The 25,590-nt window shown below is 39.2% G+C and overlaps 1 protein-coding gene across 9 annotated transcripts in view; it reads right to left on the reverse strand.

Annotated features, from left to right (window-relative positions):
* The window catches only part of WDR20 (WD repeat domain 20), a 94,162-nt gene extending 90,134 nt beyond the window's left edge, over positions 1-4,028 (reverse strand). For all 9 annotated transcript variants that reach the window (XM_043985245.1, XM_043985244.1, XM_043985241.1 and 6 more), the window contains exon 1: positions 3,710-4,028. In XM_043985245.1, the coding sequence (XP_043841180.1) occupies positions 3,710-3,958 (249 nt within the window). In that variant the 5' untranslated portion in view covers positions 3,959-4,028. The remainder of the gene's footprint in view (positions 1-3,709) is intronic.
* Positions 4,029-25,590: the final 21,562 nt, after the last annotated feature.

Genomic DNA, 25,590 nt, shown 5'->3' on the forward strand with positions numbered 1-25,590 from the left:
CCAGAGAACTAGGAAAGAGTAGTGTCATGAAAATTGAGAGTATCAGCAGCACCTAGCACATTATCTAGTACATAGAATGTGGTTAATAAATACTTGCTGATGGATTGCAAGGAGAGAGCATCCAGAAGGAGAGGAAGTCAACAGTATCAAATGCTGTGGAGAGATCAAGAAGAATTAGAAGCAGCAATTAAATTTCATTTTTAAGGGATCTTTGGTGACTTCATAGATCAGTTTTAGTTGGGTAATGAAGTCAGAAACCTGACTGAAAAGGGTCTAGAAGAGAGATGAGAGTAAGTGGAGGCACCAAAATGGATTTTTCAAAGAATTTGGCTATGAAAGAGAAGACAAATGTAAGGCAATAGCTAATAGGAACAGCTGGATGTAGTGGGAGTTTTCTAGGAATGGGGAAAACCTGGCCATGTTTGTGGGCTCAAGGAAACAAGTCAATAGGAAGAGACTGAAGAACTATTATAAACTTGTAAAATTAGAATATGACCAATCCTTTCTCATCATGAAAATGATACCTTAGTTCAGCTATGTTTTAATATTTCACTCAATTACTAACACAAAGTTAGACTTGGTTTAAACATAAGGTTTTATTTGGTCAGTTAATCATAAAAATGGGCCAAAGTAATTCCTCACAATACATCATATCCCAGTTTCTTATCCACAAGAGTGGCAATATATCACCACCAAGATCTTCATAAACTCTATTATTCATTAGTCAATGTTTTAAGTGTTCGAAAAAACCATATATTCTACAAATTTGTCTCAATATGTTGAATTAATGTATCAAAATTGAAAATTTTAGATCTGAATAAATGCTGTTCATTTTATATTCCCTACACAAAGGATGGTTATCCAAATTCCACAGCATCAAAATTAGATTTTAAAACCATCATTATCGCTTAATGATAAAATAATGAAATTTCAATTTTCTAGTTTTTAAAGATATTCTTCAAGTTATTTCAAATTTTTTAAAACTGACAAAAATAACTACTACTAGAATGAGAAACAGATAGACAAGGATAGAAGAAAGAGTAGATCAATGGCAAGTATGCTGGATCTGAAGTCAAGAGTCAAGGATTCAAATCTTGCCTCAGATATTGCCAGGGGCTAGTCACCATAGCTCAGAACTTGTTTCCTCATCTGTAAAATAGGGGTATTATTCACACTTTATAACTCACAGGGTTGTTCTGAGGAAAGCATTTTGCAAGCTTTTAAGTACTACATAAATGTGAACATTAGAAACATGAAATAAGCTGCATATTCAAACAATAAAAACAGAAATCCAAGTATTTTACGATGGATAGAAGAAATATGAAGTGGATTCCTGTAATGTAGCACAAATAGGGCTAAATAGTAAAAGGAAATACTATAAATTAGCATCAAGGCTAGGGAGGCAAGGGAGAGAGATGGGGAAGGGAATAGGCATTTACATAAAGCTTAGTATGTGGCAGGCATAGAACTAAATGGTTGTGTTTTTTTAAAACAAGTATCTCATTAGAACTTCACAACAACCCTGAAACGAAGTGCTATCAGCATCCCCATTTTTACAGTTCAGGAAACTGAGGCAAACTTAACAGATTAAGTGACTCATCCAGGGTCACACAACTAGTAAATGTCTTAGGCCCTATTTAAACTCAGGTCTTCCTGACTCCAGGCCCATGTCTCTCTATTCACCATATCATCAGCTGCTTCTATTTTTTGTAAAAGAAGCTCCTATTTTTAAAAAAGTCATTTAGAAGAACTTTTTAGTGCAGTTTTGCAAATCTCTATGTCTGTATATTACCTTTTGTAAGAATGGTTACTATCTCCCTTAATAAGAATCACTATTGCAAAGATAATTCTTGGGCATGGGCCCTGTTTTATGATGTAAACCTGGACTGAGAAGATCAAGTTTCCTATTAAAAAGTTTTGAAAAGAAAACTTTCAGAGTAAAAAAGGTTAACACAGAGTAACAAACTAGTTTAATTAGCATCAGTTTAAGTTAAAGTTAAGATTTGGAGTTTGGGTGTTGTATCTAAAAATTCATTTTAGCTATTAAAACTTTGAAACTAATTTCACTGCAAAGTTCATCCTTAGAGTCCTAATATCAAAATCAAGATGGAAGTTTCTTGTTTGACTATCATTCTTTATATATGTAACTATTTTCCATTTATTGTCTTGAAGACTTCACTGTATTTTACACTTATTAATTCATCATTTACAACACATTCGCAGCAACCAAGTTTTTTTTTAAGGTAAAGGAGTTCTAAGTGAACCAACTTGGCAAAGGTCATCCAACAAGTCAGTGACAAAACGAGGAACAGGACGGAGGTTATGTTTTCTTCCCAACTTTAAAAGGAAAAAAAAAATTAAGTGGTTTCGTTTCAATATTTTCCATAACATTCTGACCACAATCAGAAATACTAGCAAAAACATTTCAGATTACTGCTTTGGAAACAAGCTCAGCATACGAACACTACATGACCCCACAATATTGAATGAAAATACTGTACTTGTATATAATGTGTTTATTTGTAGAAAATTTGTGTCCTTTCTTATTTATTATTTGTGTATTTTAAGACACTAAAATGAGCATAAATCGAATTTGCCTGTTTACAATCTCGCACAGATTACATGTTGAGAGTTCACTATTTTCTCTCTGCTAATAGTAAATGCAAAGATCTATTTCAAAAGGTCAACAAGTATATAGTAGCATAAATGAAAGCTCTAACAAGTTTTTGTTTGTTTTTAAAGAGAGACCATGCTTGAGGACAACGCATGGTCGAAAGAATTAGTGTTATCTGCCATTAAAAGGAGAGGACCACATGAAGTAGCTTTTTAGACTTTCATGATTTAGGTCTAACTTCTCTGACAAGATTAGTTCAGATACTCTTACGCCAAACCCACATCACCACTTAAAATAATGGAAAAGTAAGCTCGGTCCCTCAGTTTAAAACTTAGCCTATCCACATACTAGAAACAAGAAAGATACAATCTTTCAGGGAAAGATTCACTCCCGTGCATTCTATCGCTGGAGACAGCGACAGCTGCCCTCCCTTGAATACTTGGAGATAAAAAGTGTTAACACCCGAGCCACTGACTGACTCCTAGGAAGTGCGGCAGCAGGTGGATCAGGCCCCCTCGCTGAACCCCCACCCGCGTCCGAGAAGCTCCTTCCCACTACGGGCAGAATCCTGCAGTTCCTCAGCGCGGGTCCCACCTGACTTATCACCCTCCCGCAATCACTCCTCGTCCCTTTCCTCTTAGAGACAGGGGAGCCCCCCAGCTCGCAGTTGGGCTGGGGCAGTCGCAGCCCCCGCCCCCTCGTCCCTTTCCGAGGGACTCCGCAGGCCCGGCTCCATGCTTGTCACCCAACCTGACAGACCCGGGGCGGAGGAGGGTGGGGTGAGGAGAGGCAGCCACCTAGGGGGTGGGGGGTAGCCTCTCCAGACGAGTCGTGGCTTCCTCTCCCCGAGTCAAACCCCCTGACCCCCTACCCTACACGCCCCCTCTATCTCCCTCCTTCTCCCAGCTCTGGCGCTGAAGGGAAGAACTCTCAAGTGGAGTTACCGGCCCACTCCGAAGTGAAGCCGCCGCCGCCGCCGCCTCCTCCCGGGGTCGGGTCACGTCACCCGGTCCCGTCCCGTTCCTTGCCGCCCGTCCCGATGTCGCTGTCCCTACCCCCACCCCCGGAGGGTCCTGGCGCCGCCCGGGTCGGTACCTTGCGGACCCCCTTGTAGATGTAGAAGTAGAGCTCCCGGCCCACATTGAAGCAGAGGCGGTCGCCGTTGCCAGACTGGTCGTTAAGGTTGACGAAGGAGACGCGCACGGGGTTGGATCCCTGCGAGTTGAAGGGAACCCGGTTGGGCCGACTGTACTCCGAATGTGGCAGCAGCTTGTAAAGACCTTCCCGGGTGGTGAACTGGGTCTTAATCTCGTTCATCTCCTTCCCTCCTCCCTCCGTCGCCATCTTGGAAAGCAGCGTTCATCCTGCCCCAAGTGCCCGGATCACACCCACTGCGCAGGCGCCGTCTCTTGCTTTCCCAGAGGCCACCTCCCTCCCCCCTCCTCTTTCACCCCGCCTTCCTTCCCACCCTCCCACTCCGGTCGCTCCCAACCGAGTGCGGCGGCGACGAGAAGGAGGGAGGGCTTGTTTATAGCTTGTCTGCGCAGGCGCGATCACCTCCCGGGCTTTGCTAGACATCCGCTGGCAGTCCCAGGCTCAGTCGCGGACTCTGGTCCCCGCATCCGGGTCCCCGAGAGCCGCTGCGACCGCCGCCGGCTAGGTGAGGAGCCCTGGGCGGGGAGGCCAAGTCCTCCGTCCTGGGCCGTCCCAGGGTGTGGGAACCGCCGCTGTCGCCTCTGCGCGAAACAGGCCAGGGGGAGGCGGGGGGCGGGGTCCCGTGCCGGCGAGGACGGAAGCCGTGATGGGGCAGGAGTGAAGGAGGCCGCCGGAGCCCGGCCCCTGAACGGAATGGAGCCCTTGGGGGCTCTTTGGCTGCCCCCGGGTAGAGAAGCGAGCGCCCTGGATTTGAAGTCAAGAACCCCGGGGTGCAGCTCCCGCACTACGTAGTATTTGGGTGACCTTGACGACCCAGTCACTTTTCAGTCTGGGTCAGGTGAGATGCTCTCTAAGGGAAGACACCTCAAACCGCTCGGCCCAACCCCCTTCGCTTAATTCCAAGCCTTTTAAAACCTTTTTTCCCCTTTGGACCGGACCTGGCTATGATTTTATTGCCGTAAAGAATTCCTGGTGAGGACACTCCCTCTCCCTATGCGAATCTGCAACTCTTCTGTGACTTATTAAATAGTTCCCTGTGGCATTGTCACTTTTGGCCAGGGTCACACAGCTGGTATGGGTCAGAGAGGGACTTAAGCCCAGATCTTTTTTCTTTTTTTCTTTTGCCGGGCAATGGGGGTTAAGTGACTTGCCCGGGGTCACACAGCTAGGAAGTGTCAAATGTCTGAGCCAGAATTTGAACTCGGATCCTCCGGAATCCAGGGCTGGTGCTTAGCCACTGCACCACCTAACTGACCCTTTAGCCCAGATCTTTTTTTAACCTTTTTTCATTTCTTGCTTTTGTATATACCTGGCATATAGAAGGCACTTAATAAGTGCTTGTTGCTTGCTAATTGCCTTTTGACCTATAAATTCTGTTAATAGAAGTGTCAGATAATAATAGAAGGCATTTATATCAATCTTTAAGGTTTGCAAAGTGCTTTACATATATTATTTCATTTTATCCACACAGCCCTGGGAGGGAGATGCTATCTTATTGGGAAACTGAAGCCCACAAAGATTGTGGCCTGCTTAAGGTCAAGCAGCTAGTGTTTGAGGCAGGATTTGGACTGAGGTTTTCCTGACTCCAGATACAGGGCTCTATCCATTGCAACATCTAGTTTCCTCAAGTCTTTTCTAGAACAGGGTGTGGTTTTTTTTTATGTGAAAGTCCCCTTTGACAGCCGGATGATGCCTATGAACCCTTCCTCGAATTTTTTTAGAGCATAAAATAAAATACATACGATAATAAATGAAACCAATTATATTGGTTATGTAAGAAAATAATGGGCCTCGCCAATGCCCAAAGGCCCCAGATTGATTGGATTGGCTGACTGCTGATTAACATACTTAAAGTTAATTCAATTGAAACTACACCTGCCTGGCCCTCAAGAGGTTATTGTTTTCAGAAGCTGTGGACTCTGACCCCAACATGGGACCACTCTCAAGTCCAGTGAACCAATGGATTTGGGTGTTGCTAGCCAATTAGCTTGAAGCAGGGTAGAAGGACTGCCTCTCCCCAGGAAGTGGAAGAAGGCTGAAGGCAGTTGGTTACTGAAACAGGCTGGTGGTGGGAGACCTTGAGAACTCTAGGTTAGATTGGCCTTTTTCTTGACTTTCTGACCCAGATGTTCTCTTTTTCACTAATAAATGCTTAATGCCAAAACTTGGTGCTAAAGCTTCTAATTTATAAGTAAACCCTAGCTAGTTTTCCCTACATTTGGGAGAGGAATAAGGCGACCACACATTAGATTTTAAACGTCACAGTTAGCAAAACAATTAAAAAAAAATTAGTTTGGGCCCCAAGTTAAGAACCTCTGGGAAAAAAGAAAATGACAGTCGTGTCATCTCAACTGTAATATGGCGTTAATGTCCTAAGTGTTTGGACATTGTATTTGAGGAAATGACATTGAAAAGCTGGCTCTCATCTTAAAATGGGCAAGTAAAATGAGAAAGGAACTGCAAATAATGTCAGAGGAATGGTTGGACCAATTAAGGATATATAGACTGGAGACAATTTGTGGATCATAATAGATGGCTGTCTTCAGTTATTTAAAGGAGAAGAGATGGCATTTGGGAAATTACTCAGTGCTTTCTTTAAACCACCCCAAGCTACTCCCGAAAACAAAGGCCCATCTTTTTAACATAAACATTATTTTGGTTGTGAGGCATGAAATATTCAGAAGAATTAAAGTTGAAGGTCATCCAGAGGGAAATGGTGAAGCTCTTGGTGATCCTGACTAGAGTACATATTATTACTGAGAAATGGCATAAATTTTATCTGAGAAATGTATGACCATAAAAGGGTGTGGATAGGTCACCCAGCAAGAGCAAAAGATCTAAGGAAAAACATACTCTGCCTGCCTCCCAACTTCATTGGTTGGACTGTATATGGAAGATTTGATTGAGAATCACTCAGTTAACAGTTTTGCCTTCTACCTGAAAGTTGGTTTAACTTAAAACATTAGAGACTTGTTAACACATTAGAGAAAGGTAATAAAATGAACTGATTGCTCAGTTCCTGAAGGCTTTATTATTATCCATGGGTAATAAGTAGTCACTTGAATTAAACCCTTAAATAAAGCTTTAGATTGTCCAATAGTTGTTCAGTGTTAGTAAGGAGAAATACTTTTATTTCTAGACAAATGTATATAACCATAATGACGAATGTTATCATTAAAATGTAAAAAGTGATTTCTATTGTAGAGACATCAACACTGAATAGAACCTTGGGACTCCAAAAGATCTGGGTTCAGCTTTGATATAGGTTGGCTTTGTGACCCTAAACAAGTTACTGCATATTTCCATGCTATCTCCCACATTAGATTGTGAGCTCCTTGAGAGCAGGGACTGTCTTATGCCTTTCTTCAAATCCCCAAAACTTAGCACAGTGCTTGCCATATAGTAGGTTTTTAATACACATGCTTGGTAACTTGGACTTAACCTCTAAGCCCCCCCAGGCAATTAAGCCTGTAAACTGCCTAGCAGTTACCAATCTGTAATCAATTAGTATGCATTTATTAAATGCCTACTGTGGGGGCAGCTAGGTGGCACAGCGGATAAAGCACCAGCCCTGGATTCAGGAGGACTTTAGTTCAAATCCGGCCTCAAACACTTGACACTTACTGGCTCTGTGACCCTAGGCAAATCACTTAACCCTCATTGCCCTGCAAAAATAAAAACAAAAAATGCCTACTGTGCCAGGACTGAGATGAGGATACAAAGACATAAATAAAATACTCCTTATTCTTAAGGAGCTTACATTCCCTAAAGGGAGATAAACTATACATACATACACACACACACACACACATACATGCACACAAATAAATACAAGGTGATTTTGAAGGAAAAGGACTAGTGACTGAGAATCAGGAAAGGCCTCCTGTGCTGGTATTTGAACTGATCTATTCTTTTTTTTTTTTTTTTTGGTGAGGCAATTAGGGTTAAGTGACTTGCCCAGGGTCACACAGCTAGTAAGTTTTAAGTGTCTAAGGCCGGATTTGAACTCAGGTCCTCCTGAATCCAGGGCTGGTGCTCTATCCACTGCGCCACCTAGCTGCCCCTGAACTGATCTATTCTTAGAGGAAGAGATGAGCAGGGAGTGCATTCTAGGAATGCAGGTGGGAAACAACCTATGCAAAAGCAGAGTCAGAAGATGAAATGTTGTATTTGGGCAAAAGAGCTCAAAGCAAGGCCAATTTGGCTTGACTATAGAGTGCACAGAGCTCCCCTTCATATACATATTAACGTATAATAAGACTGGAAAGGTAGATTGGAGGCAGGTTGTAAAGGGTTTTAAATACCAAACAAATTTATTTTTTTTTTATCCAAGGGGAAATAGGAAGCTACTAGAGTTTATCAAGCAAGGAAGTAACATAGTCATACCTTGCTTCAGTAATGTCACTTTAGCAGTCTTGTAAAGGAACAGGGAAACCAATTTTAAATGCAATAGTCTAAGTGAGAGATCCTGAAGTAGGGTGGTTGTGGAGTAAATGGAAACAAGGGGACAAATGGGAGAGATGTAGAGATAGAATTGACAAGACTTGGCCACTCGTTGGATATGTGTGGTAAAGAACAGTGAGGAGGCAGAGATGACTCAGAGTTTGCAAATGCTTGTGACTGGAAATATGGTGACACACTCAACAGAAATAGAGAAGTTTGAAAGAGTGGGTTTGGTGGGGGGAGGAGATAATGACTTCTAGTTTGGATATATTGAATTTGAGAGGCCTGTAGGATATCCACTTGGAAAAAATATGCAAAAACCTATTGATGGTTCAGGTCTGGAGTTCAGGAGATTGTAGCTAGAAAAATTACATCTGGGAATCATCTGTATAGATATAACAATTGAATCAATGGGAGATGATGAGTTCTCAGAAATTAAATTGAGAAATGAAGAGAGCCCAGTACAACCTTGGAAAATATCCAGAGTCAAGGGGCTGAGGGAATGATGATCCAGCAAAGACCAAAAAGTAGTAGATAAGAGAACCAAGGAGTAGTGTCAAAAAAATAGAAGGGAGAGAGTACGTAGGAGAAGGGGATGGTTAGCATTGTAATATGCTGCAGATAGTTCCAGAAGGGTGACAATTAAGAAAAGGCCATTTGATTTGTCAATTAAGAAATCACTAGTAACTTTAGACTGAGCAGTTTCAGTTGAATAGAAGGTATAAAGAGAGAACACTATATACCTATTTTACTTATGAGTAAGGTCAATTACAAATAGTCATTTCAGTATTTGTAATTACAATCCTTTAGTCATTTAAATTTTTTTGAATTATTTTTAGTGTGATTAACATTTTATTTTAGCTAGTTTTCTTGGATTTTGTTACTGAGCAATTATGAAAGATTCAAGTAGTGCAGAATGGAAGAAAATGCCAATAGTTATTGGAAAATATTTATTTGAAAAGCTAGTTTGAAGTGAAGTGAGCAGAACCATTGTTAGGATAATAAACTGTAAAATACTTAGCTACTCAGTACTCCAAGGCAATTCCAAAAGACCCATGATGAAAAATATATCCTCCTCCAGAGAGAGAATTGAATGAACTCTGAATACAGATTGAAGCATACTTTTTTTAAACTTTCTTTATTTTTCTTAGGGTTTTTTGTGTTTTCTTTTTCAACATGGCTAATATGGAAATATGTTTTGCATGACTTCATGTATAATCAATATCATGTTTACCTATAGAAGGTGTTCCTTCACAGAGAGTTCCATACACTGATGAAATCACAGGTCAAGATTTTAAAAATCCATTAATATATAAATTCATATCTTTGTTTCTTTGTAGCTCTGCTTTGGAATTAGTAAATTTCCAGAGTGAAGACAATTGGAAATGAAATCAAGTAGAATTCTCATGAAAAAAATCAGTCTTTCATGATTAAATTGAGTTTGCCTACATACAGAGCACGGTTATAGTTATAGGGAAAATATAAAAGGAAAAAATAAATGACCTTTGCCCTCATGGGGCTTTTAAAAATGGGACTTAATAAAATGAATATGATGACAATTATAACAAAAAATGGAACATAAGTTCATAATTGTGCTAGAAAGATACTGTTATGCTATGAATGCTTTCTCTTTATGATTTTTTGAGCAAGTATTGTAGGGTGAATGATATGATTTCTAAAAAGCTCAAAGCATAACCACCATGACATAATCCAGAGTAAAGAGGTACCAGTGAAAATTGTGGTTTGTATAATGCACAGTATTTGACCAACATGTTGCGGATACTACAAGAAAAACCCTCAAGTAAAATCCTATTTGCAAAATCAAGTGATTGGAATAAATGGTCTCTAAGGTTCATTCCAGCTCCAAAATACTATGATCCTCTGAATCAGATTCCTCAGGTAGCTGGAATTTTGTATTATGTTTTAGTTTTAGAAAAAAGAAATGACAACGAAACAAGTAAATTCTTGGCACTTATTATTTTAGAGTGTGTTCTTGAATCACTGTATTTTTTTAGCCCAATCACCTACAGCTACAGATATAATTTAAACATTTTAAAATGTTGTTTTAATGTTCTAAATTTGACAAATACCAACAAACATAAGCATTTCCCCATGCAAAGAAAAGAAAAAGAATTGCACATAACATTGCAAATCTCCATCACTTATACCTGACCCCTTTTTTCTTTAATATATACAGTAAGTTGAGCCTGTTAGTTCCAAAGTTGTCCTGTTTGTCAGTTTCCTTTTGAACTGTCTTCAGTTTGCATCTGTATATTTTTAAATGCTCCATTGACTTTTTTATTCCCATTTTCTTTTTCTTCTTTCCATCATTATCACTATGCCACCACTCCTTTTTTCACTCCTAATATAAAAAGACTCTCCCTTATAATAACTAAGCATTGTTAAGCAATACAAATCTTCACATTGGCCATGTCTAAAAAAAGTATGTCTTATTCTGCACCTGTAGTCCATCATCTCCTGTTCAAGAGGTGGGAAGGTTGTTTTATCTTTGATTTCTAGATTTGTGATTGGTCATTGCATTGATCAGAATTTTTAAGTCTTTTAAAGTTGTTTTTCTTTACAATGTATAGTTATTATGTAAACTGTTCTGATTTCTGCTCAGTTTACTGTGTATCAGTTCATATAAGTTGTCCCATATTTCTATGAATCTGTCCCTTTTATTATTTCTTATGGCGCAATAGTATTCCATCATAGTACTATACCTCAGCTTGTTCCATTCCCTAGTTAATGGGCACCTTATTGGTTTCCATCTTTTAGCTATAGCAGATAGTGCTGCTATTAATTTTGTACAAATGGTCCCTTTCCCTTTTTCTTATATCTCTAGTAGCTATACCGTTGGGTCCAAGGATATAATTGAGTGACTAAGGGAGTTTCAAATTCCTTTCCAGAATGACTGTACCAATTCCCAGTGCTAACAACAGTGCATTTGCATACCTCCATTTGTGCACATTCCTTCCAACAGTTGTTATTTTTCTTACTTTTGCAGTCAGATGGATGTGAAGTGGACAGTATGTAGACTTCCACAATGATAATTCATATTTAGAATGATGATCATGAGACACTGACATTTTGAATCATCTAAAAAGGATTCAGTTATATTCATAATATTCTTACTAGTTCAGGAAATTGTAGTAATAAAATAATTTTTTCAAAAACAAAAGTTGACAAAGGATTCTCCAATTAACTCTTAGTTAACTAGGAATTCAATTTTTCAGAACCCTCAAAAGAGATTTATGATACTGAAGCCCTGCATCCTGCCCCTATAAAACTTTCTTAATAATCTATTCTTAGTTCTTCCCTGTGAAATCTCATATACTCGATTCAATTCAATAAACATGTATTAAGTGCCTACAATTTGCCAGATACTGTGTTAAACTCTGGGGATACAAATAATAAGACAGTTCTTGCCCTCAAGGAGATTACGATCTAATGGGGAAAGACAACATACAAAAGGAAGCTGGAAAAGGGGAGGGGATACAAGAGGGTATTTGGCATAGGGGCATGATGTTCCCTGGAGTCTAAACCCAGTAGAGCTGTTAATGAAAGTGGAGCGTTAATGGAAAGTTCAGATCCTAATCCTCTATAAAGGAATACTTTGGAGGGAGTTTAATGTTCTACCCTCAAGCCCTTTAGTCTGAGGGGAGAGGAAATTGAGGGAATTGAGAAATTAAGGATGAGATTTCAGGTGATTAGCTTAGCCTAGGTGGTTCATGATAGAAATAAGGAAGTAGATTTGCAAGGTGGGTGGGGGAGAACTAATGTAATAAGATCTGTCATAAGTGCAACAACTGAAACTGATCCATGCCCTCTCATCTCATGAGACTGACTCTATCCCACCCACAATAAACTTCTTTAGAGTCCAAACCAAGCAGAGCCCCTCTCATAGTTTTGATATTTATTTCTATGTGGATGACTTTGAAATATGCATCTTAATCCTTGACCTCTCATTTGAGCTTGATTAGTTGCTTAGCACCTCAAATTCAACACATGTAAAACAAAAATTTTCATATAAAAACCAGTTTCTCTGGATTTCCCTTTTTCTGTCAGTGACTGGTAAATTTACCAACCATCCAATATGCATCTGGAATAATATCGCTTTTTAAGGTATAGACCTGTGTCTTCTTCCCAGTAATTCATGCTCCACAGTGGTAGTCTCCTAAGCACATGGTGATGATCTAACCCCAGTGGGTTTGAGATCAGCCATTTGATGAGTAGCAAGATGTGTCACATCCCACTCTCCCCATGATAGCCAGTGCTGAAGTTGTCTCCAACAAAAACTTTGCCTTATTCTTCAATATTCCTCCATCTAACGTGCAGGCTCCCAACCTTCCCCCTCAGCAGTTATAGTTTGTTACCCAGGCAACCTCAGCAGCCACTATTCACGTGCCACTGGGAAAACACACACACCACACACCCCTATACTTCATGGCTACAATATAATAGATGCCCTTGGGGACTTGAGATTTAGGGGGTCTGACTGGGGCACTGACTAGTAAGAATTGTAGCTTTTAAGTTCTACTTTGTGTTTCATAATGTACTTAATATTAGTAGAATAGTATGTGCCAGGGTTTGGAGACCATATTCGCCAAGTCTCATTCATACTATGTGTCTGGCATCTGTTTCTTCCTTGCCCTTCCTATTGTAACTGTCCTAGTCTATATCTTTATCACCTTATTTATTCATTATTACTGCCATCTTCCTATCTTCCTTATCTTGTACTTTGTAATCCATTTTACTGGTGATGGGAAAATTAATCTTTCAAAAATAGCACTCCTGATGATTAAGGTCATCCACAATTGGACCTTTACTTTAAAAAATTTAAATTGTATTTATTTTATTTTTAATTTATGAAATAAAATAAGTATTTTCCTAACAGTAAAAATGTTTAAAAGATGGTCGCACATGAAACTGCAAATCTATTATGTACAACTTGCTATTCCTTTTAAATCTATAATACAGTTAAATAAATAAAATATATAATAATGTTATCATATAAATTTCTTTTTTTTCTTTCCTTCTTCTCCCCACCCTGCCCTAGAAACAAATGTATGTGTGTATATCTATGTAAAATCATTCTGTACATACTTCTATTTATCAGTTCTTTCTCTGGGTGCAGACAGTGTCTACTTTTACTTCTTCAGTCTTAATTTCTGCTACTCCCATACAGAAACTCATGAAGTGAAATAGCAGCTGCTCATATTTTAATGTATTATACAATTTTTAAGAGCACTTTGCTCACGACCATGTGGTGTGAAATACAAGTATTATTATCCTCATTTTACAGAAGAAAAACAGAAGTTCAAGAAATGAAGTGGCTTTACCAATTTGAACCTAGATAGTAATCCATTGTTCTTTCTTCCACATTATAGACTGGTTTTCCTACTTTTGGCTCTTAATTTTCTCTTCCAGTGGTGATCACATTTATCTTTTGTCCTTTTCTAATGACTACATTTCGAGGCATTAAACAGTCTCTTCTTCTTCATAAAGCCTTACCCTACTATTCTACAAGATCATATACTCCTCTAGACTCTGTAACTCTTATTGCAGGTAGCACTTATTTGGCAGTTAGCCTATAAAGGCAAAGCTCTTTTGTTTTATAGTATTTTCCATTTATCTTTTCATGTACCTATCTTATATCCTCAGCAAAATGTACTCTTTTGGAAGACAAGGATCTCCTCGTAACCCCAGTGACTGTCAGCATTCCCTTGTATGTTTCAAGTGCTTAGCATATTTGTTGATGATGTTTAATAAAGGAAATTGGTGTCTAGGACACATTCCTTATTCCATGTTTAGAGACTGATGGTATTTTTAAAAAAGAAATTTTATTAATTTATTATAATATAAGGGAAAAAACTGAAATTTTTTTTAAGTGGCTAGATAAAATTCTCCTCAGCCTCATTGTGGCAAAGAGGTGACCTATATTCTCAAAGCCTATGCCTGCAAAGAGCAAGCTCTGGCAGGTCACAGCTGGAAAAGCTCCAAGCTTAGACCCAGTAACTAACTTTGTCTACCATCTCAGGACCAGCCCAGACTCAGAAAGGTTCATCACCACAAGACCGGATACCAAATGATGCGTTTTTTTAGCCACAACAGCTCATGAAGACTGTCAACTAAGACCTAAAAGCAGTTGGGATTTGCATTAGTGGAAACTATGGAGCAGAAATGAAGCTATAGAAAGAGAGGTGTTCCAACAATGTAAATAGAAAAAAGAAAAGAAAACTTGAAACTGAACAGTGGGGAATTATAAAGGTCAAGCTTGGCCACAGAGATGTGGGAATGCATATATTGTCCTCCTTTCTTTACAGAACTCACGTCATTCAAGGTATGGAACACTAATAATGCCAGGCTTGGTTATGTGTTGGTTAGTTTTAATGAACCATGTTTGGGTTTTTCTTCTTTCTTCTTCTCTTTTATAAAGAATAGCTCTCTGGAGAAGGCTGGGAGGAGGAATATATTGGAAATTGAAGATGATGTAAAATACAAAACACATCCAAAAAAGGTTTGTTTTTTTTTTGTCTTAATGACTCAGTGCATGGGAAACCATGCAGCATGGTACTTGGAAAGAACACTGAACTTGAGGTCCCAGCACCTGAATTCTAGTCCTATTTCTGTCACAACTTGTATGATCTTTTTGTTTGCTTACTTGAGACAGTGTTCTGTATCTCTCCTAAGTTGGAGGTGCGTTGGTCACTCACAGGCCCAACCTCACCTCTGATCAGCAAGGAAACTTTGACCTGGGTCAGTTCACCTCCCCTTAGGCACCCCTAAGTGATCCCCTGCTCCCAGGGACTTACCATGTTGAGGCCAGATCAAGTATGGATATTCTATTGGCTTTAGCCTCACCATAGCACAGAACTCCCAGTGATCAAGGGATCCACCAGCTTCAGCCTTCCCAGCACCAGAGACTTGAGAGATGTGTATGCATTACTGATATGATCCTGAACAAGTCAGCTCACTTCTCTGGCCTCCTGTTTCCTTCTCTATAAAATGGAGGGATTAAACTACATTACCTCCAATCTCCTTTCCAGTTCTAAATCTGTGATTCTGTGATCATCAGTATTGTAATGCTGCACCACACATCTGGCAACACTTCAAAACACATCATCTTCGTAAGTGTTGGGGTATGTTTATTGTTTTTCTAAATTCATTGGATCATCACTTGCTAAATGAATACAGGATCTTGAATAAGTCATAGAGAAACAGAATTTTAGAGTTAGATGAGACCACAACAAATCTAATACCCTTATTTTACAGAAGAAAAAGAAACTGATGATCTAACTTGCCTAATATCATTCACCATCTTTGTAGACACCTTTATGTTCATCCTTTGGCCCCAGAGTGACCTTATTAGTCTTGATCCCAGAATTACTGGTCTAGGTTCAGGGAGGAGAGAGGGATCCTTAGTTAACTAAAAACATTCCAAACTCAAACCACATGAAGTCATCTAATTTTTTCCTAATCACCTAAACTTTGTTATTTTTACCATAGTGTGGAAGTGATCCTGACTTCTCAAAGGCTATGCTAATGGAGCACAAATTCAGGCAGGTTCAGCCAACTACCTGAAAAGATTTTGCTGTCCAAAGACCAGGCCATCTATATCATCTGATTAAATTTTGGGTTATAGCAACTTGTGAACTAAGTGTTAGGGATCTGTGATCTAGATCTGTGACCTGTCAAGGGTTACCAAATAGCTACACCATCTAATGACCTGTATTCTAAAACCTAGACCTTTTTCAGATTCTAGGATGGAAGGGACTACATTGAATTCTTCATATAATCTTCAGTGCCTTGTATATAATGGGCACGCAATAAGCATTTATTGAATGAATAAAATACAGATCCCTTTCTCTTTGGAAAATAAGCATTTCAAATTTGAGTGAACTAAAGTAAAGCCAGCCAGAAAAATACTAAATACAACGACCACAATATAAACATAAAGGAAAATATCATTAAAAGGAAGCCAAATTGAGTAACAACAAACTCAAAGCATACTTATCTGGGAGAACAAATAATAGAATATACTTCTGTCCTTTCTACAGATAAAGGTGCAGTATGTTGTTTGTATTTTCACAGGAGATCATTGTATAGTGTCTTTAAATGTTCTTCTTTATTACAAGGAAATGTTCAATTCTGGAACAGTAAGGAGAGAATATTTGCAGAAATGACTGTAATTTTAAAAAACCAAACATCAAAACTTACTTTAAAAAAGTAAACAAGCCCTTCTGGGAATGAAAGAATAGTTGTTTTTTGAGTAAGAACACTTACCATACACTAAACATCTATATTTAAAATCCATTCTTCATGGACAGGAAGATTGTCTATTTGTAATATTACTCTCCATGGTACTTCTAATTTACAGAGAAATATCACATGCTAAACTACTTCTATTATACTTTCAGAAACAGAAATAAATACAACAAAATAATAACAATATCTTCAGTAGGTAAAACAAATGACAGGATCAGCCACTCAACAAACATTTATTAAGCACCTTCTGTTGTTTAAAAATCTAAATGTGGGTTCTAATTTGTCCCCCCCCCAGTTTTGGGGGGAAACTGGCTAAAATCACTGATAAATTCACCAAGAGTTTAGGCTTTTAAGGGTTTATTAAAAGATATAAGTAAAGAGAGAGAAAGATTGAGAACAAATTTCTTATAGCATGGAAATCCTAGCCTTCCTAACCTCCCAAGTGAAGTCCTGCTACCAAGCTGATGTCTCTAACCCAAAGAGGAAGTAAGTCCTCAGCCAGCATCTGCTTTCTACTTTGTCTTCTCCTCCCAGAAATGGGAGGCTCCTCAAGTTGATTGGCTGGTAGCTTTGATAGACAGTACCCACGAGCAAATGTCACTTCCTGATGCCAAGGAACTTGACCACATGGCTTGCCCTCAGACACCTTCTCCTCATGACAGAGCTTTCCTACAGTAACTCTCCAGCAGGTGGTATCACTCCAGTCGTTACAACCTAATAGGTACCGGGTTTTGTGCTAAGCATTGGGGATACAAGTACAAAGAATAAAACAAGCCCTACCCTCAAGGCATTTAAGTTCTAAGGGAGATAACAAGAACATATACAGATATATGCATATATGTACATACACACATTTTATACATATATACACACACAAATACATATCATGTAGGGAATAAATATAAATTATACAAAGAAGTTTGGGATCAGAAAAGACTTCGTGAATAAACTTGAGCTGAGGAAGAAAGGGACTCTGAGAAAGATATAAGAAGAGAGGGCATTCCAGGCATATATGACTTCCAGGGCAAAGGCAGAGAAAGAAGTTTGTGAGGAATACAGAGGCCAGTTTGGCTGGATTGAAGAGAGCAAGTGAGGTAGTAATATCAAATGAAACTAGAAAGGTGATTTGGGGCTAGGTTGAAAAGGACATTAAAAACTGAATGGATCAGTTTATCTTTTATTCTAGAGGAACCAGGAAGTCATAAGTTGATTGATTAGGAGAATCACATGGTCAGATCTGTGTTTAAAGAAAATTGCTTTGAGAGTGGTGTAGAGTATAGGATTGTGAGAGACTTGTGGTAGGGAAATCCATTAAGAGGCTATTACAATAATCAAAGCAAGAAGTAACTAGGGCTTGAACTAAGTATCTGTGAATGGAGAAGAGGTCAAAGACATGTTGTGAAGATAGAAACAGCAAGATTTAGCAACAAACTGATACGTGAGGTTTAAAGAATAATGCTGAAGTTATGCCCATCTGAGACTGCATGGACAGTAGTGCTCTTGACCAAAACATGGGAAAGTTTAGAAAATGGAAAGGTTTTGGGGAAAAGACAATGAGTTTAGTATGGTACATTTTGAGTTTGAAATGCCTGTGGACATTCATTTTGCAGTGTCCAGAATAGAATAGTCAACTGGTGATTCAAAACTGAATCTCAGGGAAAAGACTACTAGCACTGGGAGTCATCTGCATAGAGGTAGTTAAGCCTATGGAAACCAATGAGATTACCAAGAAAGAGTATGTCAGTCACCTGTTACGGAATAGGCATTCACTAGGTTTACAAAGAAAGGCAAAAACAAACAAAAAACTGATAGGGAGCTTGCAGCCCAAGGGAGACAATACACAAAAAACTAAGTACAAACTAGATATATACAGAATACATTTGTGTTGGTGAACAACACAGTGAAGGTACTAGCATTCAAGGGAATTAGGAAAGGTTTGTTGTAGAAGAATTTTAGCTGGACCCTGATGGAAGCCAGGGAGGTGTCATGATTGAAACTAAGGTACAAGTTCCAAGCATGAGGGCTGACAGATCATTTTTATAGAAAAAAGGAGGAGCATCCAAAAAATAGCAGCATCATAGATGAGGAAGACAATATAATTGGTTACAAAGTCAGAAGCATCATGGGGGTGGGGAACAATATGATTGGTTGGAAATCAGGAATGTGGGACTAACAACAACCCCTCCTTCCATCTTGCCACTAGGAAATTCTGATTGATAGAGTCTACCTGCAAGAATAACTATTGCTAGGGGCAGCTAGGTGACGCAGTGGATAGAGCACTGGCCCTGGATTCAGGAGGACCTGAGTTCAAATCCAGCTTCAGACACTTGACACTTCCTAGCTGTGTGACGCTGGGCAAGTCACTTAACCCCAACTGCCTCACCAAAAAAAAAGAATAACTAGTGCTACAGTATCAACAACATTGTGTGTTGATCAACTATGAAAGACTTGACTCTTCAAACAATGGTCCTAGATAGTTCCAAAGGACTCATGATGGAAAATGCTCTCCAAATCCAGAAAACAAAAAACAAAAAACCTATGGAATCTAGATGCAGATTGAACCATGCTATCTCTATTTTTTTTCTTTTTTGAGGTTTTTCCTTTTTGCTCTGATTCTTTCTTCTTGCACAGTATGACTAATGCAGAAATATGTTTAATGTGATTGTACATATATAACCTATATCAGGTTGCTTGCTGTCTTAGGGAGAGGGGAGGGAGAGAGAAAAAAATTGAAACTAGAAATCTTATAAAAGCAAATGTTACAAACTATCTCTACATGTAACTGGAAAATAATAAAATCCTTATATGGGGAAAAAAAGAATAACTAGTGCTAAAAAGAAAGAAAAAAAGAAAAAGGGGGGAGGCAGCTAGGTGGTGCAGTGGATAAAGCACCTACCCTGGATTCAGGAAGACCTGAGTTCAAATCCGGCCTCAGACACTTGACACTAGCTGTGTGACCCTGGGCAAGTCACTTAACCCTCATTGCCCTGGAAAAAAAAACAAAACCCAATAACTAGTGCTATGTAGAAAACAGATTCCCTTTAATTGTACAAGGACAGCTAATGGTATAGAAGTAACAGGTTTCTTTCAGTTAAAGTGATTTACAGGGAAACTGAACCTTTAAACTTAACTCAGAGAGGAAGACTGAACTATGAACTTAATTGAAAGATGAAACATGAGTTTGGCAAGTTATACAAAATGTCAACAGTGATATAGAATAGAATCAGTTCTGATTTTCTCAGTTTCCCCCTTTGATCAGGGGGAGGCATTTTTCCCATGGGTCACTTATCTATAAGCTAATTCTGTAAGATTTTTAATATAATCATTATCAGCAGTGCACAGTAACAAGCCTCTCTGGCACAAGTTTGGAACAAGCGTTATCCCAGAAATTAATACAAGATTATAAGGCAGAGGGTAATAAGGACCCATTTACCTGTTGCCAAATGAGCCAAGAATAAGGATTCCACCAAGGGTCACTTGGAGTACATAGTTGTGTCTCTATTATAACTTGTTGGATCTTATGTAGGCTTGTCACAATTTCTTCTGAATGGTTAATGTAAGAACAAGATTGATTAATCATAGCACATGCCTTTCCTTGAGTTGTAGTAAAAATAGCTAAAACCATGTGGTTTTGCAAAGCCATTTGAGCTATAGAATCTGCCTCAATCTGGAAGGAGGAGATGGACTCACTTGTATCTTGAGTCAACTTCTCAATTTTAAGTGAGATATTCAAACTCTTTGGAAGACTCACCAAGGACTAATTTGAGAGGGGAGATTTGCTTGTCACCCATTGAGGAAAAAAATTTTTTTCTCCAAGGTTTTAGTAATGACTGCCCTGAAGGGGCATTGACAATGCATGCCCTGTGATTCCTTCTGGCTTGAACCAGGAGCTGTCCTTGAAGAAAAAAAAATTCTCCAAGGGCATAGTCTCTAAGGGAGATTTCCTTGGAGATCACCAAATGGACACAGTAGATACAAAAACACTAGACCAAGACCATCAAGTAAAGTTTCAACTTCCCCAACAGTGTCGAGACTTTACCTTGGTTCAGAAGAGTTGGGACTGAGGGGAGAGTTCAGTGCAATCTTCTATGGAGAAGCCCTTGGTAAAAATTTCCACTTGAGGGCTCTAGAAGTCTCCTTGAAAAGGTGTCCCAGGGATTGGCTTTTGTTCCTCAAGACTGCTGTGGTTGCCAACTGTCAGTATTAGAATTAAGGCAAACTGAGGCACAAGCTCCAGGAACAATCAATTTATTAGCAAAGTATGAATTTGCCAGTAAACAGGGTATTAGTCTCAGCAAGCTAAGACCCCAAGTGAGAGCTGTCACATCATTTTTTAAAATATAATTTTCCCCAATTACATATTAAAACAATTTTTAACATTTTAAAAAAAGTTTTGAGTTTCAAATTCTATCCCTGCCCTTCCCCCTCTCTGAGAAATAAGCAATCAGAGGGGCGACTAGGTGGCACAGTGGATAGAGCACCGGCCCTGGAGTCAGGAGTACCTGAGTTCAAATCCAGCCTCAGACACTTAACACTTACTAGCTGTGTGACCCTGGGCAAGTCACTTAACCCCAATTGCCTTACTTTAAAAAAAAAAAAGAAAAAGAAATAAGCAATCAGATATAGGTTATACATGTATAGTCATGTAAAACATTTCCATATTTGTAATTATGTACAATAAGACTTGAATAAAAGAAAAAAATATAAAAGAAAATGAAGAATAGCATGCTTCAGTCTGTATTCAAACAAGATCAGTTTTTTCTCTAAAGGCAGAGTGAGTGTGCTTCATCATTAGCCATTAAGGATTGTCTTGGATCATTGTATTGCTTGGAACGCCCAAGTCATTCACAGTTCATTATACAGTATTATTGTAACTCTGTATAACATTCTCCTGGTTCTGTTCACTTCACTTTGCATCAGTTCATATAAGTCTTTGCAGTTTTTTCTGAAGCCATCCTCAGAAATCATTTTTACAGAGAAAAGGAGGAGCATTCAAAAAATAGAAGGTAGCATCATAGATGAGAAAGAAAATATGACTGGTTACAAAGCCAAAAGTATCATAGACATAGGGAATAATATAATTGGCTAGAAATTGGTAATGCAGGACTGGCAACAAACACTCCTTCCATCTTGCTACTAGGAAATTCTGGTTTATTTAATCCACCTGCAAATAAAACTAATGGTATATAGATAGCAGATTTCTTCTAATTGTACAAAAACAGCTAGTGGTATAGCAATAATAGGTTTCTTTAAACTGTGTGTGTTTTTTAAATTTTCTATTGCTATTGCTATTTACCCAAGTTTGGGGTAAACATATTATTAATTTATTAATATTATGCCAATAAAGGATTGACCTCCCTAACTTCTTATGGTCTCAAGTGAGAAAGCAGGGAGAGAGCTTCAGCATGCCAGTTAGCATGAGCAGGAGAAAAGTCCCAGAATACCCAGAAGACCTAGAAGACCCTTGTGGAGTTTTCCAAGGGTTTTTATCCTCTTTTGGCCATTATAAATTGATTAAAACTAATTGGTTAGCATTATTTAATTCCATTGGTTGACTTGCAGTCTATATTAAAATAAACTCTAGAAATGACATCAGGGAAAAGAATGTAAAAGACCCTCACTGAAGTTACTCAAGACAAAGTCCATTATCTAGGTGTGTCTTAGACAAAAGTATCTATCTCCATTCATTTTGTTCCCTTGGGTTTGTCCCAGATGAGATTTGATGAAGTTTCTCAAGGAGACTTCAACTTTCTGGAGGGGGGGGGGGCACGGGCTGAGAAAGTAATCTCTGGGTAATTAAATTTAAAGTAAACAACTTTTAAAAATGTTTCATGCTTTATTCAATTATATGGAAAAACAATTGTTCCATTGTTAACAGTAACTTTTTATAGTTTTTAAGTTTCTAATCCTCTTCCTCCTTCCCCTGTCCTCCCCAATCCTTGAGAAGGCAAGCCCTTTGATATAGATTATACATGTGTAGTCATGCAATATATATTTCCGATTTAGACTTGTTGCAAAAGAGAACACAAACCAGGCTTCAGTTTGCATGCAGACACCATCAATTCTTTCTCTGGAGGTGGATAGCATTTTTCATCATAAGTCCTTTGGAATTGTTTTGTATCATTGTAGTTCTAAGAATAGCTAAATCATTCACAACTGATCATTATACAATACTTTTATTACTGTTTACAATGATCTTCTGGCTCTACTACTCACATCATTTTGTATCAGTTCATATAAGTCTCCCCAAGTTTTTCTAAAACAATCCTCATCATTTCTTATGGCACAATAGAATTCCATCACAATCATATAACACAGCTTGTTAAACAATTCCTCAATTAATGGGCATCCCAGTTCTTTGCTGCTACAAAAAGAGCTGCTATAAATATTTTTGTACATGTAAGTCCTTTTCCTTTTTTTTTTTTATCTCTTTGGGATACAAATCTAGTAATAGTATTGCTAGGTCAAAGGGTATGCACAGTTTTATATCTCTTTGGGCATAGTTCCAAATTGCTCTCTAAAATGGTTGGATCAGGGAAAATGAACTTTTAAACTTAACTCAGAGGAAGATTGAACTTCTGAACTTAATTCAAAGACAAAGAAACATGACTAAGGCAGTTGTACAAAATGTCAGTGATACATAATAGAATCAGTGTTGTTTTTTTTTCCAGAGGGCAAGAGATGGAGAACAATCAATAAACATTATTAATCACTGAATATGTGCCATGCCCTGTGCTAGGTGCTCAAGATACAAAAAGAGACAAAAGACAGTTTCTGCCCTCGAACTCACAAGGGGGAGATGATATTCAAACAAATATAAACAAACATGTTATGCACAGGATAAATAGGAACTAACAGAGAGAAGGCAGTAGAATTAAGAGGTTTGGGGGGGGGGGGGAAGACTTCCAGGGCAGAGCCAAGATGGCAGAGGAAAGGCAATGAGCTCTCAAACTCATGACACGATCATTCCAAAAAACATCCAAATACTGCCATAGGACAATGCCTGGAGCAGCAAAACTCACAGAAGAATGTGCTGAAATCACCTTCTAACCAAGAATGGCTTGGAAGGTCAGAAGGAGGGAGCTGCTGTGCTGAGACAGGAGGGGAGCCCAACCCCACAGTCACCCTGACACAGATCCAGTCCCAGGAAGGCCTCACCAGAGAAGGAGACCCCCAGAGCCTCTGAATCAGCTGAAGCACCAGTGTTGTCTGGAACTAAGCTCACAGTCTGGTGAGTAGGCTGAGCCCTGTGCAGGGGAGAGACTACAGGGGTCTATGCTGGTGCTGAGGCAGAACTTGGGTTTTTCACCCCTGCTGGGAACCAGGAGGTAGGCTTGAGTAGCAGTGGCCCAGGTGGGGGAGGGGCACAGGCTCATAGGAGCTGACAACAACAACAACACACAAAGCTGGTTGATTAGCAAGTTGGTCTGGGGTCATCTACAGACCAGGAAACAGGCCAGGCAAGTGAAGAACCTAATCCTCCTTAAATCATACCACCCTGGACTTCTGAAGCTTGGGATACTGCAGCCTGGAAACAGTGCCCCACTTTAAGGAGCTAATAGTCAAGTTTAAAAAAGGCAAGATGAGCAGACAGAGAAAGGTGAGGAACATAGAAAGTTTCTTCAGTGACAAGGAAGATCAAGGTACACCCTCAGAGGAAGATGTCAACATCAGGGCCCCTATATCTAAAGCTTCCAAGAAAAATATGAATTGGTCTCAGGCCATAGAGGTGCTCAAAAAGGACTTTGAAGATAAAGTTAGAGAGGTAGAGGAAAAAATGGAAAGAGAAATGAGGGTGATGCAAGAAAGACATGAGAAAAAAGTCAACAGCTTGAAAAGTCAAATTGGCCAAATGGAAAAGGAGGTACAAAAGTTCTCTGATGAAAATAATTGCCTAAGAATTAGGATTGAACAAATGGAAGCTAGTGACTTTATGAGAAACCAAGACACAATAAAGCAAATCCAAATGAATAAAAAAAAATAGAGGGCAATGTGAAATATCTTCTGGGAAAAACTGCTGACCTGGAAAATTGGTCCAGGAGAGATAATTTGAAAATTATTGGTCTACCTGAAAATCATGATCAAGGAAAGAGCTTAGATATCATCTTCCAAGATATTCTCAGGGAAAATTGCCCTGAAAGTCTAGAAGAAGGAGCTAAAACAGAAATTGAAAGAATCCACCAATCACCTCCAGAAAGAGATCCCCAAAGGAAAACTCCTAGGAATATTATAGCCAAATTCCAGAGCTCTCAGGTCAAGGAGAAAATATTGCAAGCTGCCAAAAAGAAAGAATTCAAGTACTGTAGAAGCCCAGTCAGGATAGCACAAGATCTAGCAGCTTCTACATTAAAGGACTGGAGGGCATGGAATATGATATTCCAGAGGGCAAAGGAATTGGGATTACAACCAAGAATCACCTACCCAGCAAAACTAATAATAATCTTTCAGAGGAAAAAGTGGGACTTTAATGAAAAAGAGGAGGGGCAACTAGGTGGTGCAGTGGATAGAGCACTGGCCTTGGAGTCAGGAGTACCTGGGTTCAAATCCGGTCTCAGACACTTAACACTTACGAGCTATGTGACTCTGGGCAAGTCACTTAACCCCAATTGCCTCACTTAAAAAAAAAAAAAGAGGACTTTCAGGTACTCATGATGAAAAGACCTGAACTGAATGGCAAATTTGACTTTCAAATACAAGACCCTAGAGAACCATAAAAAATTGCAGTTGGGGGACATACCTGGGATCATGAAGTGGGTGACTGTCTTGTGTCCGAGGCTGGATTTTGGCTGGGATTCCCCTGGGTCCAGGGTGGATGCTTTGTCCACTGTGTCACCTAGCTGCCCCATGATGACATCTTTAGGGCTAAATTGAGGGGTTAGGGGAATGCACTGGGGGAGGGGGAAGGGCAGAGGTGAAATCCTACATGAAAAAAACAAGAAAAAGCTTATGGAGTAGGGGAAGAGATGGGGGAGGAGCAGGGCAGTAAATGAATTTTACACTCATCTGAAAAGGCTCAAACACCTTAAACTCATCAGAGTTGCCTCAAGGAGGGATTAACACACACATACACACACACACACACACACACACACACACACACACACACACCC

Source organism: Dromiciops gliroides, chromosome 2 (genome assembly GCF_019393635.1).
Source record: "Dromiciops gliroides isolate mDroGli1 chromosome 2, mDroGli1.pri, whole genome shotgun sequence".
NCBI lineage: Eukaryota > Metazoa > Chordata > Mammalia > Microbiotheria > Microbiotheriidae > Dromiciops > Dromiciops gliroides.